This window comes from Pollachius pollachius, assembly GCF_949987615.1.
Source record: "Pollachius pollachius genome assembly, chromosome: 7".
NCBI classification, from domain to species: domain Eukaryota; kingdom Metazoa; phylum Chordata; class Actinopteri; order Gadiformes; family Gadidae; genus Pollachius; species Pollachius pollachius.
In genome coordinates, this window is record NC_136940.1 from 23717112 (window position 1) to 23742083 (window position 24972).

Consider the following 24972-nt stretch of genomic DNA (forward strand, 5'->3'; position numbering starts at 1 on the left):
GCTGCTGCCGATGCCCACGTAGCTGAGGTGGAAAACCAAGCGGTTGAAACAATACCGCTGTCGTGCTCCGGTGGCTGTTGTTCCCCCAGACCCTCAGGCGCTCTGAGTGGCCAGAGCCTCGCTGCCTCGGCTCAAATGAACCGCATAATTAGTGGCCCGGCCAATGGGGATGTCCGCGAAGAATAAACCAATGCAGGAAATTAACTATTCAATCTATTCCGTTCCATTCCATAACTTTCTATTTTATATACTCTATTCCATTCCACCCCATTCCATTTTACTCCTGTCCATTTGATTCCACTCTATTTTATTATTTTATATTATATTAAATCATATTGTATTATTTTATATTAAATTGTATTATATTCTTTAATTTTATATTGTATTATTGAATGTAATATAATATTTTACTCGATAATTTTCTATTCTATCCCGTCCTTACTAATTATATTATATATAATAATTATATTATATTATATTCTGTTCTACTTTAGTCCATTTCAATATACTATTGCTTATATTATATTCCAATCCATTCAATTCCACACTCTATTGCATTTTATTCAATTGAATATCGTATTCAACCAACCTATTAAATTATATTATCTTCCATTATTTTCAATTCAACTCTATTCTACTGTATTCTGAATCCTGGCTCCAGTCCATCCCAAAATGATGTAAACTGTTGCTCCGAGCTTATTGGTTGAACGGCTGCCAAGCGCCGCCATTGGCTGCCAGCTAGTCTGAGGAGCCTGGGGGCGGGAGCCGGCCGGAGGGGACAGGCCAGTTCTCCAGATGCTGACCACAGTCTGGTCCAGTTGCTGCATTATCGGCTCTGTCTGGCCGGCAGACTTTAATGACAGAGACAGGGGGATACAGGGGGATCAAAGGCAGGAGAATGTATTCTCATAATTCAAAACTTCAAGGCATATCCAATATCAGCTCTCCCCTCTTTCTCTCACCCTCTTTCGCGACGTCTTCCCACTCGGTACTGCGTTGCCCTACTTTCTCTCTTTTTTGCTTTTCGTGTTCTATATTTCCCGTATTTCATGCAATGTCCTAGATGTAAGTGGCGTAGTTTCTTGGCGTACTCGTTGATCTACGGCAGTGGTTTAAACTTCTCTCTCAGCGGGACACTTGAAGTGTGTCAAGATTCGGGGTCAAGACGTTGCAGACACTGCGCTCTTTTTATTTGCAGGCTTAATAAAGGCAGCAGGGACAACAAAAATCGCTCCATAGCCCCGCAAAGCCTTCCGTGGAGACCACAAGATTCCTGTAATTACTCTCTGTGAAAAATACAACTCAAACACTCACACAGACACACACATACACATAGACATACACACAAAAACACAAATGAGCCATGGTTGATTTCCATCATTAGCTCATGTTGGGGAAACAATGGGAATTTCATTTGTACAATGGACCACAGATGTTAGAAATGAGATAGAGCGAGAGAACGTGAGAGACAGAGAGGCAAACAAAACAAAACAACACACACAAACGCACACAAACACACACACACACGCGCACACATACACACACACACACCCACGCGCACACACACACCCTACCACACACAGGGTATATTCTCTAATTAATTAATTCAGTGTTCTCCGCAGATGGCTTGCCACAAATGCTCCTTCTAAATTATTAAACGATAAAAGGCCTTTGTTATCTTCCCTTAAATGCCTCCCTTATAGCACAGTGGTCAATCAAGGCCATGTTACACACACACACACACACACACACACGCACACACACACACACACACACACACACACGGGTGTTTCCAGTCGCTCCTAACAGCCGGCCTCTGTTATGACACATCCAGCAGGGTCGGAGTGCTGCATTAATAAGCGCACGCTTCATCCTTCAATCAGTTTACGTAAGCAAGCACAGAAGGTGTTTTTGCCCTCTTTCTCCTCCTCTGCGCATGGATCTGGAACATGGTATCAAAATGAGTTAGGTCTGTGCGTGCTTGGTTGCAAACCACTCGTATTGCCAACATCCATTTGGCCCAGAGTACCTGTTCTGCAGCCTGGTGTCTTGCTGAGAGCTCCTACATAAAAGACCCACTTCCACCGGGGCCCTTGTCATCGTGCAGCTGCTCACAGGAGGCGTTGATGGCCACGCGTGCTTCCTCCAGTCTTGGAAAAGTCCCGCTCCAGACTCAAAAGGTAACAGAGCAGTGCCCTTTTGTAAAGGCCAACAGTTATTATAAACGGATGATTTGTGAAGCCGGGGACGCAGCTGAAGCAAACAAGCCCTACTTCAAACATAATCCGCCGTGACATGAATCGTTAAACCCCTTCAAACAAACATTTAGGAAAATCACTCAGTGCCTAAATATACAAACGTGTGTGAGGCCGTGCTGAAAACATGATCAGGTGCGAGGGTTCACTGGGTGAGGACAGGCAGCCACCGGAGCGCCGGGGGAATTCAAAGACGGAGATGAGGTTTCCAAGAATATGACAGATTGGCATTTGCTGGTATTCAACATAATACCATAAGCCCCCCACACACACACACACACACACACGCACACACATTCACACTCCTGCCATCCTGTATTTCGAACGTTTAAGTGAAACCATCCTATGCACCAGCCCAGAGGTGCAGTTATATGTGTGTTCTGGTTCGTTTCCAGCACCTTGTTCCGACCCAGTTTGCCGTGTCTGGTTCCAGTGCCCGTGGTTTATGAGAAGGTCAAGGCAAGCCTGGCGAGGGATTTAGTGTGACCCCCGTGTGTAGGGTTCAAGTCGAGGAGGGGAACCGCACCAGTAAAACTGCAGAACGGTGCAAAAGTAGGAGAGGAGCGTCATTTTAACAAGGTTTTTCTAGGATTCATTGGGTGTTTCTCGGTGGACCAGTAAGTTGGTTTCAGCCAGACCCGGACATGCCTCATGAGGTTGCGGTCGCTGCAGAGATACTTTACGTGTAGTTTACGGTAAAGTACGTATTTTCTTGAATACGATAAATTTACTCTAAAATCGTTAAAAGTGTTTTCACTTCAAATACTGGGTTAGAAAAAATCCATAGTTGTTCAGATGCCAAGGAGTGAAAGAGCAGACAAACTTACCTTTGGTTACCGAGAAAAATAAACAACGGCAAATAAATAAACGAAACAAAAAAAGAACGCACTTCAGAAAGTACATTTACCCAAACGCCCATAACAAAAGTCAAATTTAATGCGAACTCAAACCCTACACCTGAAATCTCTTTCGCTGCTGGCGGCATATCAAGAAGATTCCTCCTTTTATTTATCATCTTGTCCGTGGTCCAACTCTAATGTGTATCTCCATCTCCTCTAAACCATCCTTTCCCATTTTTCCCCCTGTATGCGCATGCTGGCCAAAGAAACTCGTAGAAGTATGTAGAGGAAACTCCGAACTCCCGAGGAAAAGCGAGAACGTGCATTCCGGTTGATGATTGGCCGTGTTATGATCAGCAGGAACAAATCTGTCATGCAAACTGTTCGATTGATGTTTTTTTTTATTTTACCAGACTTGTAAAGCAATGCTGTGTATGTCTACTCAAAAGTGACAAGAGTGTGTAGCTGTGCGCAGAATGCTGTGTCCGGAACATCTGCCCTGCAGAAATCACACACAGACATTTGTTTCTGTTTATGCAGCCTCTTTTCCATATTAGATAGAACTCTGTTTTTCTATCTTTATTTATCGTCCCTGCTAGAAAATGGCCAGAGAGACTGATAGGGCGGCACATTAATTTGATTGGATTTGCTCAGTGGGGCAGTGAGGCCGCTCGATCTTGTGATAGAGGCGGACATCTTGATTGCGTGTTTTCCATATCCATCGCTGTTAGCGCATGTGTGCATCTGTTTGTGTGTGTGTGTGTGTGTGTGTGTGTTTGTGTAAGAACATGTGTGTGTGTGTGTGTGTGTGTGTGTTGATCTATCTCCTTCACATAAAGAGAGAAAGAAAGAGAGAGACGGAGACAGAAAGAGAGAGAGAAATAGTTGGAGAGGAAGGGACAAAGTGTGAAGAACAGAGAGACATGGATGGTTGGAGAGAGAGAGAAAAACAGAGAGAGAGAGAGAGAGAGAGAGAGAGAGAGAGAGAGAGAGAGAGATGAAGTGCAGGCTTGGTCTGTGACTAGCTTGGCAGCCCCTTCCGTGGCTTCGAGGCGATGGGTAACAGATGAGTCTGCAGGCGATGATTTGTCTCTGGTGGGTCTTGATTAGCGTCCTCAACACCCACTGCTTGTTAGGGGAAGGAGGGGGGAGAGGGGAGGACAAGAGGAAGAAGGGAAGGATGAAATTAGGAATGAAAACAAAAATGACAGTACAGGAAGAAGGGATGATGAGGTGTCAGAGAGCAGTCATAAAGAGCTTTCGACCATAATAAAAATGAGTTGTCGACTTTTACATTTCAGTTGCGCAAATGTCATTTTCTCTCCAGTTGCCATTGGACGGGATTGTCTATTTGAAATATAATGACAATATTCAGTGATAAATGTTTATAGCTAAATATATGTGCCTGATTACATCGGCAAAGCCATGACAATGTACGACATCCCCTCTGTCACTCCCATCATGCGTTTGTGACGCGTGTCTTCCAAGAAGCCTTTGAATACGTCTCCTTCTGTCTGTATCACTGTCCGTCTGTCCACCTCCTTCACTCTACCTGCTGACGGTCTCCACAGTGGATCCAGAGTGCACTGATATAATTGAACCATGACGTGTTGGGGGGGGGGGGCTCTGTGTTAACACCTGAGTCCCTTGAGGAGGGAGCCTGTCTTCAGGGTGATCGCTCCCAGTCCTCTCGCTGCTCTTATTGAGGCCAGGGGAAAAGCGCACAACGCAATCACGCTGTTATGTACCTGGGGCTTGTTTTTTGTGTGTTTGTGTGTGTGTGTGTGTGTGTGTGTGTGTGTGTGTGTGTGTGTGTGCGCAGGTGTGTGGGAGTGTATTCTATCCAGTGTAACACAATTCTTTCATCCCAGTTATATCGCATAGCGAAACAACGCAATGTTTCCAAGTGCTGTGTGTGAATTTGAATTCCCTCTCTGGCCATATCCCCTGCGAAAAACAATGCAATAAGAAGAAATAAGAAGAAGAAGAAGAAAGAAATGGAACAGGGGATATTGAAAACAATGTACACAGGCGACCCACCATCAGATATTTACAGTCAACCCCTCTCTAGCCCCGGTTGCTGATTGTACTGATTGTGCTGGTCATTATGTGGTTGTTGTCATGGTGACCTGTCTCCCGGTGTTGTCACAGGGTCGGCGGGGAACAGCAGTCTCCCAGAGCCACGGGCCCAATCAGAGGGGAACAGCAAGAAGATCAAACAACAAGTATTTGCCGACACAACAGGTATCGTATTATTATTATTATCGTAATATTTCTCTTTTATTTTTACTCGGTTTCTTTTAATAAAATAATACATTTGAAAATAATGGTGAATAATGAATACTGTTCCACGCTGATGATAATGAATGCAATGCTACACAGCAGGATACAGTAAGAGGATTCTGTTTCAACCAGCCATTATGGACATTTGGTCAATGGGAATCTATTTTGCAGCTACTACATCCGAAGGCAAACGCTTTAAATCAGTCGTTTTACGAGGAATGATTCTCTGTGCAGACATATCTTCTCCTCCTCTAAATCCGTCTCCCCTGAGTGATGAATCGGGCCTGTTCGTTCAGCGGTTGTCTCATAGAGAAAATGCAGCGAGGTAGAGCAAAAAACTAAGAATAAATCCATTCATCTGCAGGGAATACTCATGGCAGGCTTTTCCTGCAGAGCTCCGCGGAAAAAGTGGGCTCAAAAAACAATTCTCAATACTCTCCCTCTGTAAAAATCAAAAAACTCATACCGCTGTTTTTAGGTTCTCTTACTGTACACACTTTCAAAATCGGCTAAATTTGCCTCTAAAACACTCGCTCAAAACCTTCCCTTGAAGGCCTACACACACCCCCCCCCCCCCCTCATTGTTTATTACAATAAAACAGCTCACGGTTCAGCCCCAGAGAGATAATTCACCAATACAGGCATGAGTAATGCATTGGCTGCCACAATGCTTTTACAAAACCTGGGTTTTGGTGGGGTTGGGGGTTGGTTAGGGTGGGGGTGAGGGCCGGGGGGTGACGTAGCAGCATGCCTCATCACGGCCCAGGTCAGGGGGGCCGGTGGAAAGACCCCGGACAACGTAGCTGTCCCCTGGGCGAATGGACCTCTCAAATGGCAGTAGCAGACCCCGTCTTAAAGTCAGCTGCTCCTTCCTGCTATTTCCTGCTCTCCTTCCTGCCGTCCGCCTCGGTGCTGCTCATACCAACCCACGTCTACTTCACATGTGAAAAGGGAACTTTTTAACATCCCCCCCCCCCCCCCCCCCCCCGCTCTCTCTCTCTCTCCGTCTCTCTCACGCTAACTTTTGGCTTTCTTCTTCAGTTGACGAGTCGTTATTTTGACCCATGACCTCACACTAAATGACGCTGCATTGCATTATCGCACACATCCACCAGCTTAACGTCAACAGGCAGACCGTTTCATATCCAGCAGGACAATAACAACTCTCAAGGGTAAACCGACGTGATTGGTCCTTCGGCCACAGGCAAAATATCAACATGTTGTTCAACACTCATAACATCATTATTGTAATTATTGCTATTATGTGGCTCAGGAGGTAGAGCAGGTTGGCTGGTAACCGCAAGGTTGCTAGTTCGATCCCCGGCTCCTCCTAGCCGAGCGTTGAGGTGTCCCTGAGCGAGACGCCTCTCCCCACCTGCTCCAGACGAGCTGGCTGTCGCCCTGCGTGGCTGACACCGCCGTCGCTGTGCGAATATGTGCATGAAAAGATGAATGTTAGTCAATACTTCAAAGTGCTTTGAGTGGCAACTGGCTAGAAAATCACAAAACAAATGCAGTCCATTAATTATTCCCCCCCCCCCCTCCAGGTGTGACGGAGTGGACGTCCTGGTTCAACATCGACCACCCGGGGGGCAACGGCGACTACGAGCGGCTGGAGGCCATCCGCTTCTACTACCGGGAGCGTGTGTGCACGCGGCCCAGCGCCATGGAGGCGCGCACCACCGACTGGGTGGCGGCGGCCGAGACCGGCGAGGTGGTGCACTCCAGCCTGGAGAAGGGCTTCTGGTGCGTCAACAAGGAGCAGCCCTACGGACGCACCTGCTCCAACTACCACGTCCGCTTCCACTGCCCCCCAGGTGCCCTCCGCCCACACATCCTATTATTGACATTGACATTCAGGGCGTTTAGCAGAAACTTTTATGCGACGCGGCTTGCAATACGTTTTGAAGATTTGTCAGATGAGAGAGAAATAATGTATCGCTGTTGGTACAGTAAGGCGGTTCATGGAACCAAATGGCCGCATACAACTAATATATTACCAGAGAGAGAGAGAAATAGTTGTAGAGAGATGGACAAACAGAGAAAAAGAGAGAGAATTGATGGTTGGAGAGAGAGTGACAAACAGAGAGAGAGAGACAAACCGAGAGAGAGAGAGAGAGAGAGAGAGAGAGAGAGAAATAGTTGTAGAGAGATGGACAAACAGAGAAAAAGAGAGAGAAATTGATGGTTGGAGAGAGTGACAAACAGAGAGAGAGAGACAAACAGAGAGAGACAGAGAGAGAGAGGGAGAGAGAGAGAGAGAGAGAGCGAGAGCGAGAGAGAGATGAAGTGCATGCTAGGCCTGTGACTAGCTTGGCCGCCTCTTGGTCACGACCGCATTTACGGTTCTACTGTGACTCGGCTGGGGTGGGCTTAGCCTAGCAGGTAGAGCGCGTTGACTGAGTGATAGGCTAGTTCAATCCCCTGGAGCGTCGAGGTGTCTGAGCAAGACCCCCCCACCCTGACAGCTCCCGACGAGCTGGCTGTCGCCTCGCGCGGTTGACTCCGCCGTCGGCGTGTGAATGTGCGATGTGTAACGATGGTCGCGAATCGCTTTGGATGAAAGCGTCTCCTAAATGCCCCTAAAATGTCCAACGTCAAAATGCAACTCTTCCATCTTTTTTGACGACACCCCCCCCTCTGTCGCTTCCCCCTTGGTTCAGTCCAGGCCTACTGGACGGACTGGAGCGAGTGGGGGTCCTGCTCCACGGGAGCGTGCGGCGACGTCGGGGTCCAGGTCCGCCAGAGGAGGTGTGTGAGCAACCAGCCGGTGCCCCTGCTCCTGGTGCCTGCCTGCCAGGGCCACCACTCCGAGAGGAGGGAGTGCTCCACGGCCCCCTGCACAGGTGACTGTCCGGGGCCCGTCCTGGGGGGCCGGGGGCCGGGGAGGCGATGGTCTGAGGCCCTGGGGTCCTGACGCCTCCAGCCCGGGGCCTCTGTTGTGCCTGTTCGCTGTAGTTCTGTGATGTTTGGTTCAAATGTTGTTTTTTATTGGCGATATATAACAAGGTGCATTGTATAATATGTGCAAAATCATTTTTTTATCTGTTTTAAATGTTAATTTTTTTTATTGCCTAATACAAACATTTCAATTTTTGTAATATGTACAAAATCTATTCATAATCTATTTTAAATTTTACAAATGCTAAAAAAAAAATTATATATATAAAAACACATTTGAGCTACGAAATACTGTCAGACGTGAGCCCCCCTTTAAATGTTTGGTTTGTAATGTTTAAAAATATATTTATTTATTGTTTTTAGCTTTGGAGAATGTAAGTATAAGCGATACAGCCGTCCCTGATGCCACAGACAATAACCCCATGAATGAAAACATTAGCAGCATTAATGAATGCATATATTTGAATTCATTTTAATATAGATTGGTTATTAAGTCATTAATGAATGTAGAACGAATGGACTCATTAATCATTGATTCATTAGTGTGTTTGGTTCCTCACTCACCCAATCATTCCCAGTTAATAAATATAAATGAATCATAAATATAGTTACGGAGATAACAATTTAAATGACAGCGCACACAGGAACACGGAGGACATTTTTGGACAACAACAACTGTTACGGTTCGCGGTTGGCTGTCCTCACGTTTCCATGCAGATCTGTTTTCCTCTAATGAGAGTGCGTAGGCAGAGTCGTATTTCCCTTCAGCACTGTCGTGTTCAGTCTGTGGCTTTGTGACCTTGACGGGAACGAAGGTGAATAATAAACCAGGCTGCTCCCATCGGTGCAATTTAAATAAACATGTGCAGATTCTCTCCAAAGAGGACGAACTACATTGCATTAAAGCATCTCATTTAGACACACTATGTTCCCTGCGTTGGCCCCTTGATGGGACTGCGAATGATGTGCCTGTGAATTACGGCAGGGACAAGCTGTCCGCCAGCAGGATTATCGCGGCGTGGCTGCCAATTAAATGCTGTGAAACTGAAGGACTTGACCACAGAACCTGTACAAGCTGCCAGCGCTCTTTAATCCAATGGTTCTGTCCGACTCAACCGATGTGAGTGACTTTAATTGATGGGGCCTGGCGCTGGCGTTCAGCCGAGAATGATCCAGCGACAGACCTGTCCCCGCTTCCGGTTCCAAAGAACATGTAATTGAAGTCATGTCGGCTTTTATCTAAGAGCAACACGTTTAACCACGTCTAAAGGTTGACCTCCTGCCTCTCTTCAATTTAAAAAGTGTCCTGGGGAAAACTTGTGGAGCGTTACTCACTTCAAGAGAAGTTGTTTGTTCCTTTGACCGCTGTCCTCTTTTGCTCTTGTTTCCGTCTCTCTGCGACCAGCCCGTTGGGGGTCTTGGGGTCGGTGGGGGGCTTGTTCAGCCACCTGCGGAGGGGGTCGTAGGATCAGAAGGAGGACCTGTGTGAAGACTTCAGACATGGTGCGATGTGTCGGACGGCCCATGGAGATCCAAAAGTGCGGGAAAAGCCGATGCCCGGGTACGCTCAGGACAAACACAACAGGCCAAGAACATCAAATCATGTCGACAATGAAAGGATGTTCGTTGCCAAGCAATTGTTAGGTTAACCTTTTCCTCGTATACAACTTAGATAGCTAGGATTCTAAGTAGTATTTGTAAGTGCAAGGACGTACAACATACAATAAGTGCGTACATTAAGTGCCAGGACGTACAACATACAATACGTGCATAAGAGGGGGCTTGGGGGGTAAAGGGGGGATGCTATGCAGAGTCTAGGACGGTGAACTCTGAAAAAGTTGAGTCTTGAGTCTTTTGCGGAAGCTTCTCCTCTTCTATCCTCAACCCCCCCCCCCCACCTTCTCCGTCCGTCTCCACAGATAAATGTCTGATGGTGTGCCCCGAGGGGCTTCCCAGCGCCGACTGCGGCCGCTGTCTGTGCGAGGGGCACGTTCTGCAGGGGGAGGTGTACACCATGGCGGGGGTACCCGTGGCGGGGGCCACGGTGGCGCTGGCCGACCGGCCCAAGGTGGCCCTCGCCCAGTCGGACCCCGAGGGCCGCTTCAGGGTCCCGGGGGTCTGCTCCTCCAGCGCCTCCCTGCTCTCCGTCAGGAAGGAGCGCTTCGCCGCCGCCGCCGTCTCCACCTCCAGTAACGCCACCGGGCTGTCCTGGGTGCGGGCCGTGCTCTGGTCGACTGGTGAGTCCCAACCAAGAGGTGGGGGGGGGGGGGGGGGGGAGGCTGGTTACAATACCACGGCCGACATTTCTTTTAATTTGAATTTGCTTTGTTGTGTTGTTTACAAGACCACCGACGACCAATAGACGGAGTTGACGTCTTGTTTGCAGTGTAGCTTGTCATGATATGAAAATAAGTGCGTAATAAGTACTGAGCTCCGTAGACTCAGCACCATCGTGGTCTCGCTCCACATCCTTCCAAAGAGCCGGTCAGACAGTGGTTCACCTACCAGCGGCCTAAGACAGTGAGAGGATAAAAGGAAACGATAAAACAACCATCGGGGGATTTATCGCATTTTTTCAGGAGCTACTGCGAAGCCTTCAAGTTTTGCGGCGCTGTAATATGCTTCTTTCATAAAACGGTTATAAGCCCGCGCAGAGGTGCTTACCTCGGCTGTATTTCAAACTGCCGGTCCCGCCCCGACCGCTTCTCAGGGAAGCGCGTTGGGACTAACAAGAGTTTAATGTGTACTGCTGCCCACCAGTCGGCCCTATTGGCAGCGGTCTAGAGTCCGGGCCGTAACGGCTCCCTGTTTCCTCCGTCTGCAGAAAAGCCGTACATCTCCAAGCACCCGGAGAACAAGGTGCGTCATGAGGGAGGACGCGTGCTGCTGTGCTGCAAGGCCACCGGCTCACCCACCCCGGATAAATACTACTGGTGAGAGGGCTCGTAACTTTACAAGTTGTCAAAGCTTTGTTGCAAATTCCAAGTTGTCTGATTTTTAAAAGGAAAAGTCAATCCAATCATCATGTTTGCATTAGTAGTGCTCAATTGTGTAGTGTTGTTGGCGTCGCACAGGTCTATGAGCGTCTGTTTGTGCGTTCGGCTCATCCAAAACTGAACCTCAGCACGTCTGCAGGAATCTCTGCTTTTTCGCTGTTGTTACCACATGTCTCGTGCTCAGTTTCTAGAAGTTTCTTCTCGCTCCTCAATCCTCCTGGTATCCCTGTCACTCAGGTACCACAACGGGACTCTGCTGGACCGGAATGTATTCAAGTACGAGGAGGACCTGGTCCTGAGAGACCTGAAGCCCCGGCAGGCGGGTCTCTACCACTGCAAAGCCAGCAGTCCCGCAGGCAGCATCAAGTCCACCCAGGCCTTCCTCACTGTCATCGGTATGCATGTCTGTACCGGAGGGACCACGTGTACAAGATGGGTGCACAAGATGTATCGCATTGTGCTTCGGTATTTGAAGCCTTTGTCTGTGTGCTCTTGGCAGAAGATTGGCAGATTATTTTATTAACAAGATAAATTGAATGGAAATGTTGAACAGCGTTAAACGCAGTAATAATATGGTGTGAAATAAAGCCATAGGCCTATTGTGCTTTGACTGCCATCAGGTTTGGATGGCACTCAAAAATATAATGATAATGGTATTGAGCAAAAGCGAGACAAATTAAATGAAATAATCACCTCTAAATCACTGAAAAGGCAGACATCACCTTTAAAAATGACTAAAAAGTGCATCTGCTATGGAAATTACATCTACGCTTTCATAGGAATGTCAGCACTTGGTGCATTAACAGGAGTGAAGGGACTCCACAGTGAGGTCTTACTGAATGACAGACAGCGTTGGTCTTGTCAATGGACCTATCTATTTCAATGAAAACAAATCAAGCACAGACTGAAAAGTGTTCATAAAAGCCATCTGGGCCCAATGAACCAGGCTGCACAAGAAGCAGACTCTTTTTATGATGTTTACGTTGGTTGAAACAACCATTCTCTACACACCAAATATTTACAGTGTGAGATGGCCCTTGACACTGTAAAAAAATAACTCCTTCCCAAAGCTCCCTTTATTGAAGGGAAATTAAAGATGGCTTGTAAATTCTATGCGGTCGAGTCAGACAAGAATGCATCATCCACATCCATGAGGGATAGACACTCATCTCACCCCCCCCCCCCCCCAGATATTTGTTAACACAGAGTCCTGTTGACCAAAGAGGCTCTGTGAGGATTTGTGGCAGCGGGGCGATCAATCTGCAACTTGTTTGGAGCAGCCACTCCAGAATCTATTCAAAATAGTGACCCTAAGTGAAGGACTTCCAAGTTACCAAGTGCTGATTCGATTTAGAATCAGACCAGTACTGTATACTGTGGCGTTTAGTTTTTTTTTTTCTAATCGCTTGGTCACATTAATTCTCACTGGTAAATGGTGGGATTTTGACAAAATTGATATTGGTCATTAAGTCCGATAGTCTGAGAAAGTGTTGAGATTTCCCGATCACGGTTCATCCATTTCCTGTTTCATGTCCACCTTTCCATGGACTTAAAACTAAATCGTATTCTGTGTCCGTCTGGAACATAATAATATAGCATGTTGGTTTAGAGGCTTAATGACAATTTATTTACAATGTAAAAACCCGACCACATTCAGGTATCCAAGTCAGAAATTATTTTAAACCACCAAAACTGCATCACATTTTTACTTTCGTTCGCACATATTATACAACACAACATGCTGTTTGATGAACACTGTTTCAAAGCGTGTTGTATCACGGCTGACCGGCCCTCCATCTTTGTTCCCCAACAGGAAGAGGAACGCCGGCATGCAACTCCACCCCCGAGGACAACAATGTCAGGCTCCCCATGGACTGTGTTCAACCTGGGACCGATTCCACGAACTACAACGCCGGCCGCTGCCCCCACAACACGTGTGCCGGCTCGCTGGACTCGGACTTACGCTGCAGGGACGGCGCGGGCTATTGCTGCGGGGTCCAAGAAATGGAGACTCGCGCCATCGACTGTGGGAGATACAGCCTGCCCATCCGGGCGGTGACACGGTGCGGCTGCAAGAAGTGTGTGCAGCCCTCTGTGATGGTGCGCGGCCGAGTGGTCTCGGCGGACAACAGTGAACCGCTGCGTTTTGGACACGTCTATATCGGCAAAGAGAGGGTGAGCACCACCGGGTACCAAGGAGGGTTCACGTTACACATCGCCCAGGACACGGCGAGGCTAGTGGTCAATTTTGTTGACCCTTCAGAGAAGTTCATCGACACCCCGAAGGTGTTTATATTCGACAAGAGGGGCGGATCCATCTATCATGACGTCAAGGTAATGAGAAAGCAAGCGGCGATCAGTATCAACGCAGGGGAAACCAACACCATCGAGTTAGGAGAGATTAAAGGGGAGGACCCTATAGGCCAGATCGTGATTCCTCCAAACTCATTTCATAGGGAAAACGGGGAGCTGTACGAAGGAACGGTGAAGGCCAGTGTCACATTTATCGATCCCAGGAATATCACCACAGCTGCCGCAGCCCCAGGAGACCTCAACTTTGTGGACGACGAGGGTGACATGCTCCCTCTGAGGACCTACGGCATGTTCTCTGTTGATTTCAGAGACGAGTTCAACAGGGAAGCCCTAGGCACCGGAGCAGTCCAGGTGCTTCTGGACACGCAGCATGTGAAAATGGAGGAACACATCCCTAAGATGAAACTGTGGTCGCTGAACACAGAGACGGGGGTGTGGGAGGAGGAGAGTGACTTCAGCTACACCAGGGCCACCGGCAGCCACGGGAGGATCAAGCGAGAGGAGCGCACGTTCCTCATCGGCAACATGGAGATCCGAGAGCGCCGGCTGTTCAATCTGGACGTGCCGGAGAACAGACGCTGCTATGTCAAAGTCCGGGCGTACATGAGTGAAAAGTTCCTGGCCAGCGAACAGGTGGAGGGGGTAGTGGTCAGCCTGATCAATCTGGAACCCAAGCCCGGCTTCTCTTCCAACCCCAGGGCGTGGGGTCGATTCGACAGTGTCATCACCGGACACAACGGTGCTTGTTTACCGGCGTTCTGTGATGCACAGAGGCCCGATGCCTACACGGCCTACGTCACCGCCATCATGGGCGGGGAGGAACTAGAGGCCGCACCGTCGTCCCCCAAGATGAATCCAAACATCATCGGAGTTTCTCAGCCCTACTTGAATAAAATCGATTACCAGCGGTCCGACCACAATGACCCGGCACTGAAGAAAACAGCTTTCAGAATCAACCTGGCCAAGCCAAACCCAAACAACCTTCAGGAAGCTAACGGCCCGATTTATCCTTATCGTAATTTAATAGCCTGTGAAAACGCAGAAATAAATGACAATCATTTTAGGTTCTTTAGAGTAGAAAAGGACAAGTACGAATACAACGTTGTTCCCTTCCAGGAGAATGATCTAACCACCTGGACGGGAGACTACCTCTCCTGGTGGCCCAATCCTCAGGAGTTCAGGGCCTGCTTCATCAAGATCAAGGTTCAAGGGCAGAAGGAAGTGATGGTCAGGTCCAAGAACATGGGCGGAACACACCGCGCCACCAAGGGAAAACTGTACGGCATCCGAGACATACGCAGCACCCGAGACCTGAGGCAGGCCAACACCTCTGCAGCCTGCGTAGAGTTCAAATGCAGCGGGATGTTGTTTGACCAGTCCGAGGTGGACCGATCCCTCATATCCCTCCTCCCTCAGGGCAACTGCCGTAGAGTCGGCATCAACAACCTCCTGCAGGAGTACCTCACCAAACACCCCCCGGTGCCTCAGAACAACGAGTCCCACGCCTTCACCATGCTCGCCCCCGTGGACCCCCTGGGGCACAACTACGGCATCTACACCGTCACGGACCAGAACCCCAGGGTGGCCAAGGAGATCGCCATCGGACGCTGCTTCGATGGCACTTCCGACGGTTTCTCCAGAGAGATGAAGTCCGATTCCGGCGTGGCGATGACCTTCAGCTGTCCGGAGAGGAAGATCACCAGGGAAAGCCTTTTCCAGCGGCTGCAGACCAACCCAGGGCAGACCTTGTCCCAGATGGCCAGGGACATGCGGGAGTCGCAGGGCCTGCAGGTGCAGCGGTCATCCACCCAGGTGGTGGCCTATCCTTCGGAGCAGCGCAGCAGGAGCCAGGGTCGCAGGGTCTCCAGCGTCAGCTCCACCAGCAGAAGAAGAGTGACCTCACGAGGACAACTACGCCAGTAGTTCTTCTGGGAGGTATGTTGACATTAGAACAAGAATAGGTGTGGTGATGGGTGTGTGTGTGTGTGTGTGTGTGTGTGTGTGTGTGTGTGTGTGTGTGTGTGTATGTGTGTGTGTGTGTGTGTGTGTGTGTGTGTGTGTGTGTGTGTGTGTGTGTGTGTGTGTGTGTGTGTGTGTGTGTGTGGTTTTTACTTCCTCTCATGATTATAGTAACAAAAAGAAGAAGAAGAAAAAGAAGCAGAAGAAGAGTAAATATTATAAAAATGGTAATGATGAGGCTAAAATAATAATTATACATTATCTATCTTTATTCTAGATTCCAATATGTCGACAGAGGGAAAGCCTTGCTGGGTCAGTCAGTTAAAGGTGGATATGAACTTTGGTCTCACTATGAAAAACACAGAACTCCCTGCCCCAGTTCCAAGGGCCTCCGAATGCACGACCACGGCAGCAATATCTAGCACAAAGGATTTGCAAAAAATAACGAGTCTCCTATTTACTCCAAGGGTTTGCAATACGTTTTGTACAATGTGTTTTTTCGATAACACAGGAATAGCAATTTTGTGTTAATCAAGCAGGACAATTGAAAATATAACCAGCTTCACATTTAACTCGGCTTCAAGGTATCATCAAGTTTAGATGCCTGCTTTATTTTTGTTGACAGAATGCTTGACGTTGCAAAACACTAAATTTTACACCCAAATGTAAGGAAGTTACATAGCGTGACATTGGATGTGGTATGGGGCTGGCAAAAATACAACATGATTTAAATACATACATTTTCGTCCATTCGCTAAAGTAATTCAGCCCACACGCCCCTTGCAACTACTAAGGGTCTTGCCAGGACAAGCATTGCACAAAAACAAAGATAAGAAGCAGTAGACTCCACATACCTTTTTGCAGACGGCCCAAAGGAGCAATAGATGTTAGGAATGACAAAAGTTCCACATTCCTCCGCTGTTCATGACCCGGAAAGCCTCACCAAATTGAACAATGTCCACCCACCATTTCCCCCAGCCGTCTCTTCTTTCATAGGAACTGTGACTTAATGAGGTTAACGGCAAGTCTAATATGTAATTCAAACTGATCTTTTTGTCTGGTGCTATTAGTGTCTGTCTGTCTTTGAATATTTAAGTGCAATAATGATGTACCATGTTAACATGAGAAACCTTGCAGGGTGCCGACCTCGCATACGGCAAACCCATTTACTCTCAGAACAATACTGCAGACCTACACATTTCTTTGCAACAACCAAAGAAGTGTATTGCCTTTTTCTTTATGGTCCGACCTTTCTTTGCAACTGTATGGTGGATTTTGTTCACAGTAAATCTCATTCAATACGTTCAACTTCCCAGAACATTCTCATTACTCCGGGTTCATTTCTCAGTGGAGCGTTTCTTTCTTGGAGAAAAAACACCAAGTCCAGGCACTCCTAATTTTAATGGACATGGTTTTACAAGAGGGATGTATTTTGTCCTTTTTTCAGAAAAGCAATTATTAACAAGGTAGTGTAGTTCTCCCTGTTCAGACTTCAAGGGTTCAAAAGGCCCTTTCTGGTGAGGATTCAGTACGTTATGTACATTTGAGTTAGTAAGATAGGAGGAGGGAACTTCCAGCCTCCGTAATGGGTACAACTTGTTTATCCCCATCATAGTCACTTCTGGAGCTTTAGGAGCTTTTGAGGAGCCATGGGGAATCCCCTGGAGCTGACCTTATCCCAAAGCCAAATGAGGTAGGCTCTAGAGCTCGGAGAAATCAGGCAGGGCTGGAAGTAAACAAGGGGGCTGTGTTTAATCAGAAAACACATCATGTATACTTTTGGGAATTATTGAGATGGTTCAGACATTTTCAGCAGATGGATTTAAGCTCATAACTGCTTCTCTGGTGGGAGTTTTGCGGTACATGTTGTTAATAATCGCAATAGTTCATGCTAATGACGTTAATTCTCCAATAAAAAACGATTTTTATCGGTGTGGATTAAAATGCAAGGTGTTTGGATTAAAAGGGATATTTATACCACAACTTAAAGCTTCTGTTTGAGAGGATACTACCAAGTTCCATTATTAATTACGTGGCTCTTGCCAGCCCCTTAATCACGACGTGTGAGACCCTGACCATTACGACTGACCTCACACATGACTACTGTTCCCGAGGGAAGAAGTCAAATCTGGTCCGTTGAAAACCCACTCCCTGTATCCTCCAGGCTCTGTGCTAGATAAAGGAAAATAAAAGAGTCCAGGTGACACGGAGAGCCCAATCTTATAAAGACGTGACGTTTGTGTGTGTGTGTGTGTGTGTGTGAACCAAGGTCACCAAGGGAATTCTAACAGCTGTTAAGCAACTGAAGGATATGTAAAGTCTGAGAACATCAAGAGGAAAGGTGGATCACGATTACATACTGATGGATGATAATGCAGTTTGGCAGAGGCAAAAAAAAATGAAGGGAAAAATATTAGTGGTTTTGGGCCCCACAGTCCATCACTCACAGAATTCCAGACTTTAAAATTGGTTGCATGAGTAGTAAAAGATGTTTACAGAGAAAAATGATTTGACAGATAAGTTGGCTCCTGATAAAGAGAAGGCATGTGTTGGAGTTTGTGGTACAAGTGGACACTAATAGGGCGGTGTGTTTAGCATTATGTCAAGCATTGCCTGTGAATGCATCTACATCATGTGAAGAGCTCCTTTGTCTTCAGATAAACTTTAAAGATGATGCAAAACAATGTTAAATGATGAGATGAATTGATTTAGTTATCATAGTTCTGGTTATGAAAGAAATACGCAAACGGTTAATTCTGGAGAGTACATGTACACGTTAGATAAATATTAATTTATTATTAAGGGCGAGAGGTTGAAATATATTGTCATCTTTAATCTTCACTGTAACAAATCACCATAAAATACTTTAAAAAGAAATACAAGCATAAATATAGACCTTGTGTAACGAAAAGGAAAATGGGAAAATGTGTTATCTCGGAGGGTAGGTTCAGTCACCCTTCCACAACACGTCTTAACATTGAAAATGAAGATAATATTTCATACTATTTTCATTTTCTTAAGGTAGCTCATGTCTTTAAGTATGTATATATATACACGGTAAAGACGAACAAAACATAATTCATTCATTATTAATCTCAAGATCATTCCTTTTGTAAAACTGTCATCTTACTATATTATAAAACGCTGGTATGGACCATTTAAACCCCTAATTGATGCAGACGAATTGAACATTAAGGTTAATAAGCAGGGACCGGCTTTAGGCCTGTGGTACTTTATGGGAATGTAACTGCATGAAGAGCTATGGATAACAGCAGTGGGCTCTTCGCTTATATCTGGCTAGTTTGAAGGAGACTATATAACTTATTAAGACGGAACCACGGAACCCTCCTATGCAGTCCTTGGATGGATTTCTTTAAGGAAAGGTGCATGAACATCATATCGATCTAACAGAACTCTTGCATAACACTTTTGACTAATTGTATTCCATTAATCAAGTTATTGTTTTTCTTCTTTTGCTGAACTAAGGTTCAATTTGTAAAGTGTATTGTATGAAGTTACCATGTGAACAACATGTAAATATGTTTTTGTAAACTTTTTGGGTGATGCTTTGTCTAAATTTTGGTTTTCTATTATATGTAATTAAGAATTAAAGGAGAGTAAACAACTGTCGAGTCAGTGATGGTTATTTCATTGATTTGAGGACAAAGTCAAGTTCTTTCTAAAATACACAACACAACTGAGGTAACTGAAATATATGTACATAGATTGCGTTAGTATTTTGAATACTTCAAACAACAACATAAATAATGCAAAGATGCACATGGTGACAGCCAATGTTAGAAATAATATGAAGCTAATAACACAATTTGCAGCCTGGGAGAGAAATTAACAATCCTGTGTTTAAGCATCTTAACCACAAGCGTGTTGCTGAAGCTACAAATGCTTGTTCCCTTAAACATCAAACAACATAGAACAGAGTCAGACATACAGATTTAGAAATGGTTTTCTCTCCAGGAAAATGAATAGTAGCCTTCCACATGAGAATGAGACATTTAGAATGGATTTTCTTCTCCATCCAGCACCACAGAACTTGTGCCCTAATTTTGTGACCTTTAAAATAAGTTTAGTGACTGGAAATATTAGCACAATGCGGTCTTGAAAAAAAGGAAGCCAAATATGAGGAGAACAAAATGAATGGTGAGCTAGACTTCCATCAACACTCTTGGCCTGTGCAACATGCAAAGGAAATGTCAGTGAGCCAAACACATCAACATCCTAAAAATACACACATATGCACATAATTATCCAAAACCCACACACACATACATAAACATGCGCACACCCACACTCACACACAAACCACATATGCATATACTCTTTACAAAGTCAACTTTGTTACAACGCCTGCATTACAAGTATAAAGTACCAATTGTAGTTGCATCAGTGAGGAACAAACCGTGAACTGGCCAAGGGTGGAGTCAAACAGGTATGTTAATGCCCGCTCCCAGCACCAAAAATAAGGATTTGTGTGCCTGCATGTTTCCCCAGTTGAATCACTTTGAGGTCTGAAATGTTTTAACTGATAACATATCTTCACACTTACAGGTAAATATCCCACAGGAGGAAACATTAACAAGTAAGGCTTTAGTTATGTTTTGGATAAAAATAGTGATAGAAAAGAAAACCTTAACATTTTAATTTGAAAAGGCTTGGCTAATAGGCCAAATAGGGTCTCACTATGCGTCATGCATATGATAGAAAACTATGTGTTATTCACATTGTGATTATACTTTCAAATGTATATAGTGAACATCCTGAATCCACTACAAAGCTAGGTGTCATAAAAAAACGAAATTAATAAAATCTTCTAAATAAACAGCGCAATTTAATCAATGTTATGCAGTTGCCAAAGGACGGTCATTGCAGTTATCAATTCTTACATGTGGGATACAGAAATAAAGGCAAATACACGTTTATCTTTGGCACGGAAACCGTTAGATCCAGTCTGGAGTTTATGTGGAGCTTGAAGCGCTCTCTCTCTCTCTCTCTCTCTCTCTCTCTCTCTCTCTCTCTCTCTCTCTCTCTCTCTCTCTCTCTCTCTCTCTCTCTCCCTCTCTCTCTCTGATAACCAATCATCTCACTTAAATTCCATGACTCCTGTCTTCTCGAGACTTGATTAGATGGCTGTGAACTGAGTCCATTGTGTTCCCACTCTATCCAAGCTCCATCACAATTGATAGATAAGGCTCAGGGATGTCTCCAATTATTATTATTATTATTATTATTATTATTATTATTATTATTATTATTATTATTATAATATATATATATATATATATATATATATAGGCCAATGCATATTTGAAAGCTATGGCGTGAGTGCTACACGTAGGGGTCCCACGAAGACCTTTGTGGGAAGGAGTTCAGCTCTTCTTCACTGCTGGGAATGGCTGTAAGGAGAGAGGACTGGCATGCTTCACGTAGACACAGTCCTCCTGGATCTTTACCTCATACACTTCTTGCTGAAGAAAAGGAGAGAAAAAAAGAAATGATTAATGCCTTAAAATAAGAACCACAACCTCTTGATCCAACTTCCAAGTGTCTTAGACAAAAATAAAAAACAACATATTTAAGGCCAAAAATCTACCAGGCACTTTTTTTTCAATGTGTTCCGAATGGCACACACATATTGTGCAACCCATCACGTCAAAGGCAACCCTTTAGGAATATGGTTAACCACTGCTTTTTACGTTAAATAGCGCAAAATAATGTATCTATAGATTGATTGGTTGAAAAAAAATGGTTTGGACATGTGCTCTTTCAATCTGCATAGACAAAAATGAAAGATCATAACATAAGTTATTGGTTCAACATCACAACTCCATTCTTTCTACTGATACGTAAAGCAGTTGGTGACTCCAAACATGAATGTATCAAATCAAAGGATCTCACGGAACATGTTAATTAACTTCATTAAGTTAATTACAGCCAATACAAATTATTATTATTATTATTTATTTCACTAAACAGGTTTTTACTGCTCCGTTTGACTCATTACCATGCCAGCTCGTAAAAGTATATAGCAGTGATTGTCCATACGGAGATGTGAAGCATTCAATTATGCTTGAAAATTGGTCTGAGACCATTTCCATGGCTGTAAAACCAGACCCAGGTTGATGTTGGCGGGTTGATATTCTGCTCTGAGCCATCAAAACACACCGCCTCAGTTGTCAGTTGTGTAATAAATCAGCTGCAGTTTTTCCATTTTTTATTACTAATATTTATATAGAAAATAATTTCATAGTTCATGGGGTTTCGAATAACACACAAACACTACGACAAGCTTCATAATGCCATCACAAATGTTACAATATTGATTGAAAAATTTACAATAACTTTAAATATTTTATTTGTGGGAACACTTTTATTCTCCCTCCTACTGACTCATTTTTATGAGTGATAGCAAGGCCAAATAACAGCACTACCACTGTAATATTTTCCAAAATCCAAATTGAACATTAAAAAGATCTCCCCACAGTAACACCCCCTTTAACCCAGGATTGACCAGCCAGTTCCCCAGTCAGCCCACCCAGCGGACCTACCTGTAACCCAGTCCCCGATTTGCCCGTCCTCAGATTGAAATCATAGTCGTGCCATGGACAGAAAACCTGCAGTACCCCGTTGGCCTCTTCAATGTCTCCATCACAGAGAGGACCACCTGACAAGACATAACACACACACACACGGTCACTACTACCGGAAACGCTTATTCCAGCGACAACCAAGACGCTTTATCTCGGTTTGACAGCCCAGAAGGGACATGGCATGTTTGCAACTGGAGGATTTCGTAACGTTAGGTGACGAATTGAAATCCAAGCTTCAGCTGAATAACGCCATGTATATTAAACTATTATTAGCAGGGGGCACGGGGCTTGTGATAAACAAAGCATCTGTAACGCAAAACGTTCTCGGTAGTTTTCGTGATGACGGTGCTCTTTACCGGAGTGCGAACAACGGGCGTCCATCGCGAAGAACTCCCCCTTGACGTGGAAGAGGCACACGTCGGCCTGGTGTCCGAGCGGGGAGTACATCAGGCGGCACGGCTTCTGCGAGAGCACCGAGACTGGGCCTGCGAGTCTCCACGCACCGATCTCCTTGTTTCCGTCCTCGTTCCCGGAGCTCGAAGCCATTAGAACCCGAAGGATGATGCGTGCTTCGTCTTCGCTCCCCGCGTTCCTCGGATTAAACCAGCTGTTTCGACAGCTTGATTTGGCTGGATAACGTTAGGAGAATCTTCCATAATAACCGCGCCGACATGCTTTCGAGTCCACCCCAGTAGAGTCCCAGAGCTGGTTTCCTCTAGCCCCAGTATGGATAGCCCCGGAGCTTGTTTCCTCTCGCCCCTTGCTGTGGAGCATCCTATCAGGAAGTGCTCATTAGGTTTCATTGTGTTTATTTGATTAATCTCTTCTGGCTCTTTTGACAGCGGTTACATATTGCAGATTACTGCTGGCTGACTGATCTTTATGCTTGGGTATTGAAGTGTAGATTGCCCTATGAAAATACCTGCTTTAGGTCACTTGTACCTACCATTGTAACGACATGCATACAATGATTTAGTATCATTCATGTGTTCCAGTGGGCTGAGTCTAGTCTTAAAGCTGTTCATTAAATGGACCTGGCTGTTGTCTCGTTCCACTTCATTTTCCATGGTGTAGCAAATTAAAAATAACAAAAGACTAGGTGGCCCTTCCAGTAGTCTACATTACATACAAGCTACAGCCCGTAGCGATGGAATTCCCCCTGAGTTGGGGTTTAAGGTACATGGAGTAAATAGCTTATATGTGATTCCTCAATTAGCAATTGCCTTCCATTTGGCACCAGGTTAAATATTTTCCATAATTTGGTGGAAAGCTGTTCCAGACAAGTATTTGGCAGGGTATTCAAGTCATGTTTTCCACAGACCAGTTTCATAATTAACATTAGTCTATCACTATTGAACAAAGTCTAATGTGAAAATATTAGACTAGGTTAAAGTTGCACTAGGTTTTAAAGACGATAAAAATGTATTGCCGTGTAGGATATCAAAATCACTCTTAATTTGTTTGGCTCGTTTGCTAAAATATGGACAGATATAATTCTCAGTTATTGAAACACAATTTCCATTTGGAACAAAACAATCGATCATTCATAAAAAATCTAAAAATAGGACAACATAAAAAGCTCAAGTTTTCCTTTATCCACTGAATCGTTGTGTTCTTTACATTGCCAACCACCACGTCTTGGCAGTGTAGTCTGAGAGTGATGTGAGTGGTTACTTTATCGACTCAAGTTGTGCAACAGAGAGGCCTCTTGTCTTGCTCTGGCTTCAGGACGCTGGTTTGAAGTCCACTGCTTAGAAGAAAAGCTATTCCTTTGAATATGTTTTCGCAGGAAAATACTATCGGTGCCTGTTAGAAAGCTTTGCGTCACTGCACACCGGCATGCAAAATGAGATTTGCCACATCTAGCACATAGTGCCATATATCTACTGTATGTGCTAATGAGCTTAGAGTGTAGGTCGACTCGGACATAACCAATTTTAGTACAAATCATTTCTGGATAGATATGTTGTTACATAATATACCCTTTGACTTGGTATCAATTATATTGAACCAACTATTCTTAAGTATTAAGTGTTATCACAAATGTGCGCAGCACAACCGAAAGGAACATATTATTTTAATTACAGGCTAATTTGAGCAATGAAATAATTAAATCATCTGAGTATTCTTTTAGAAATAGATAATTGGTGTGAAATTGTGAACAATAAGCTGGACAATGATCTCTGTCAATCAGATCTATGATATTTTGCATTTGCCTATCAAAACCATACGTCAAATCATAGCACAAATCCAAGAAATGTTGGCAGCCTATGTAAACTGTTATGCAAAAATAAATAAATTCCTTAAACAACCCCAAGTAGCTCTCTGGGAGAAAATGTTATTTTGATATTTTGATATTTTCAAAAGTATAAATCAACATTTTTGTTCAATCCATGGCTAGAGATTAATGTGAGTTAAAATTAAAACAGGCAGTCTAATAGCCCCCCAAGATTGGGTTAGACAAATAAATACAGTACAACTAGACATATGTTATGACTGTAATCCCAGACAAAGATAACTAGTTTAATCAGGCAAATGTTCAACGAGGGAAAAGGAAAAAAAAACATAATGGCAAACATGAATCATCAGGTGGAACGAGATCCTCGATAAAAAAAAGTAGAATTTATAACAAAATAACCACATTCTCAGCTCTTCTGTGTTCCACCTCGGACTGTGCAGGATCGGGGCGATGGAAGTTGTTTTCCCAGGTTATAATTGAGCCCGCTTCCGATGGAAGACTGGGTTTCATGCAAAGGTCCAGGCTCATTCATCACTCGTCTCCTCTAGTTCCTGAAGCACTGTCCTCATCCCAGCCGCCACC

At 45.0% G+C, this 24972-nt stretch overlaps 2 protein-coding genes across 2 annotated transcripts in view; one reads left to right on the forward strand and one right to left on the reverse strand.

Annotated features, from left to right (window-relative positions):
- The window catches only part of cilp2 (cartilage intermediate layer protein 2), a 22927-nt gene extending 2301 nt beyond the window's left edge, over positions 1–20626 (forward strand). Inside the window, exons 2-10 of the mRNA XM_079739751.1 lie at positions 5246–5338; positions 6925–7194; positions 8041–8223; positions 9684–9839; positions 10198–10515; positions 11103–11211; positions 11512–11669; positions 13088–15522; positions 15824–20626. Of these exons, the coding sequence (XP_079595877.1) occupies positions 5246–5338; positions 6925–7194; positions 8041–8223; positions 9684–9839; positions 10198–10515; positions 11103–11211; positions 11512–11669; positions 13088–15510 (3710 nt within the window). The 3' untranslated portion in view covers positions 15511–15522; positions 15824–20626. The remainder of the gene's footprint in view (positions 1–5245; positions 5339–6924; positions 7195–8040; positions 8224–9683; positions 9840–10197; positions 10516–11102; positions 11212–11511; positions 11670–13087; positions 15523–15823) is intronic.
- Positions 20627–20894: 268 nt separating this feature from the next.
- Positions 20895–22827, reverse strand: LOC307078133 (Rieske domain-containing protein). The gene is made up of 3 exons (XM_079739767.1): positions 22508–22827; positions 22110–22225; positions 20895–21029 (listed from the first exon to the last, which is right to left on the reverse strand). The coding sequence occupies exons 1-3, from the start codon at positions 22695–22697 to the stop codon at positions 20931–20933; spliced, it is 405 nt and encodes a 134-aa protein (XP_079595893.1). The 5' UTR covers positions 22698–22827; the 3' UTR covers positions 20895–20930.
- Positions 22828–24972: the final 2145 nt, after the last annotated feature.

What these genes read in the sequence shown, in the direction of transcription:
- LOC307078133 (XM_079739767.1), bottom strand. Translation starts at nt 22,697, where the DNA reads ATGGCTTCGAGCTCCGGGAACGAGGACGGAAACAAGGAGATCGGTGCG. An exon ending in CGCCCGTTGTTCGCACTCCG is followed by an intron (nt 22,226 to 22,507) that starts GTAAAGAGCACC and finishes ATGTCTTGTCAG; the next exon opens with GTGGTCCTCTCTGTGATGGA. An exon ending in AATCGGGGACTGGGTTACAG is followed by an intron (nt 21,030 to 22,109) that starts GTAGGTCCGCTG and finishes CCTTTTCTTCAG; the next exon opens with CAAGAAGTGTATGAGGTAAA.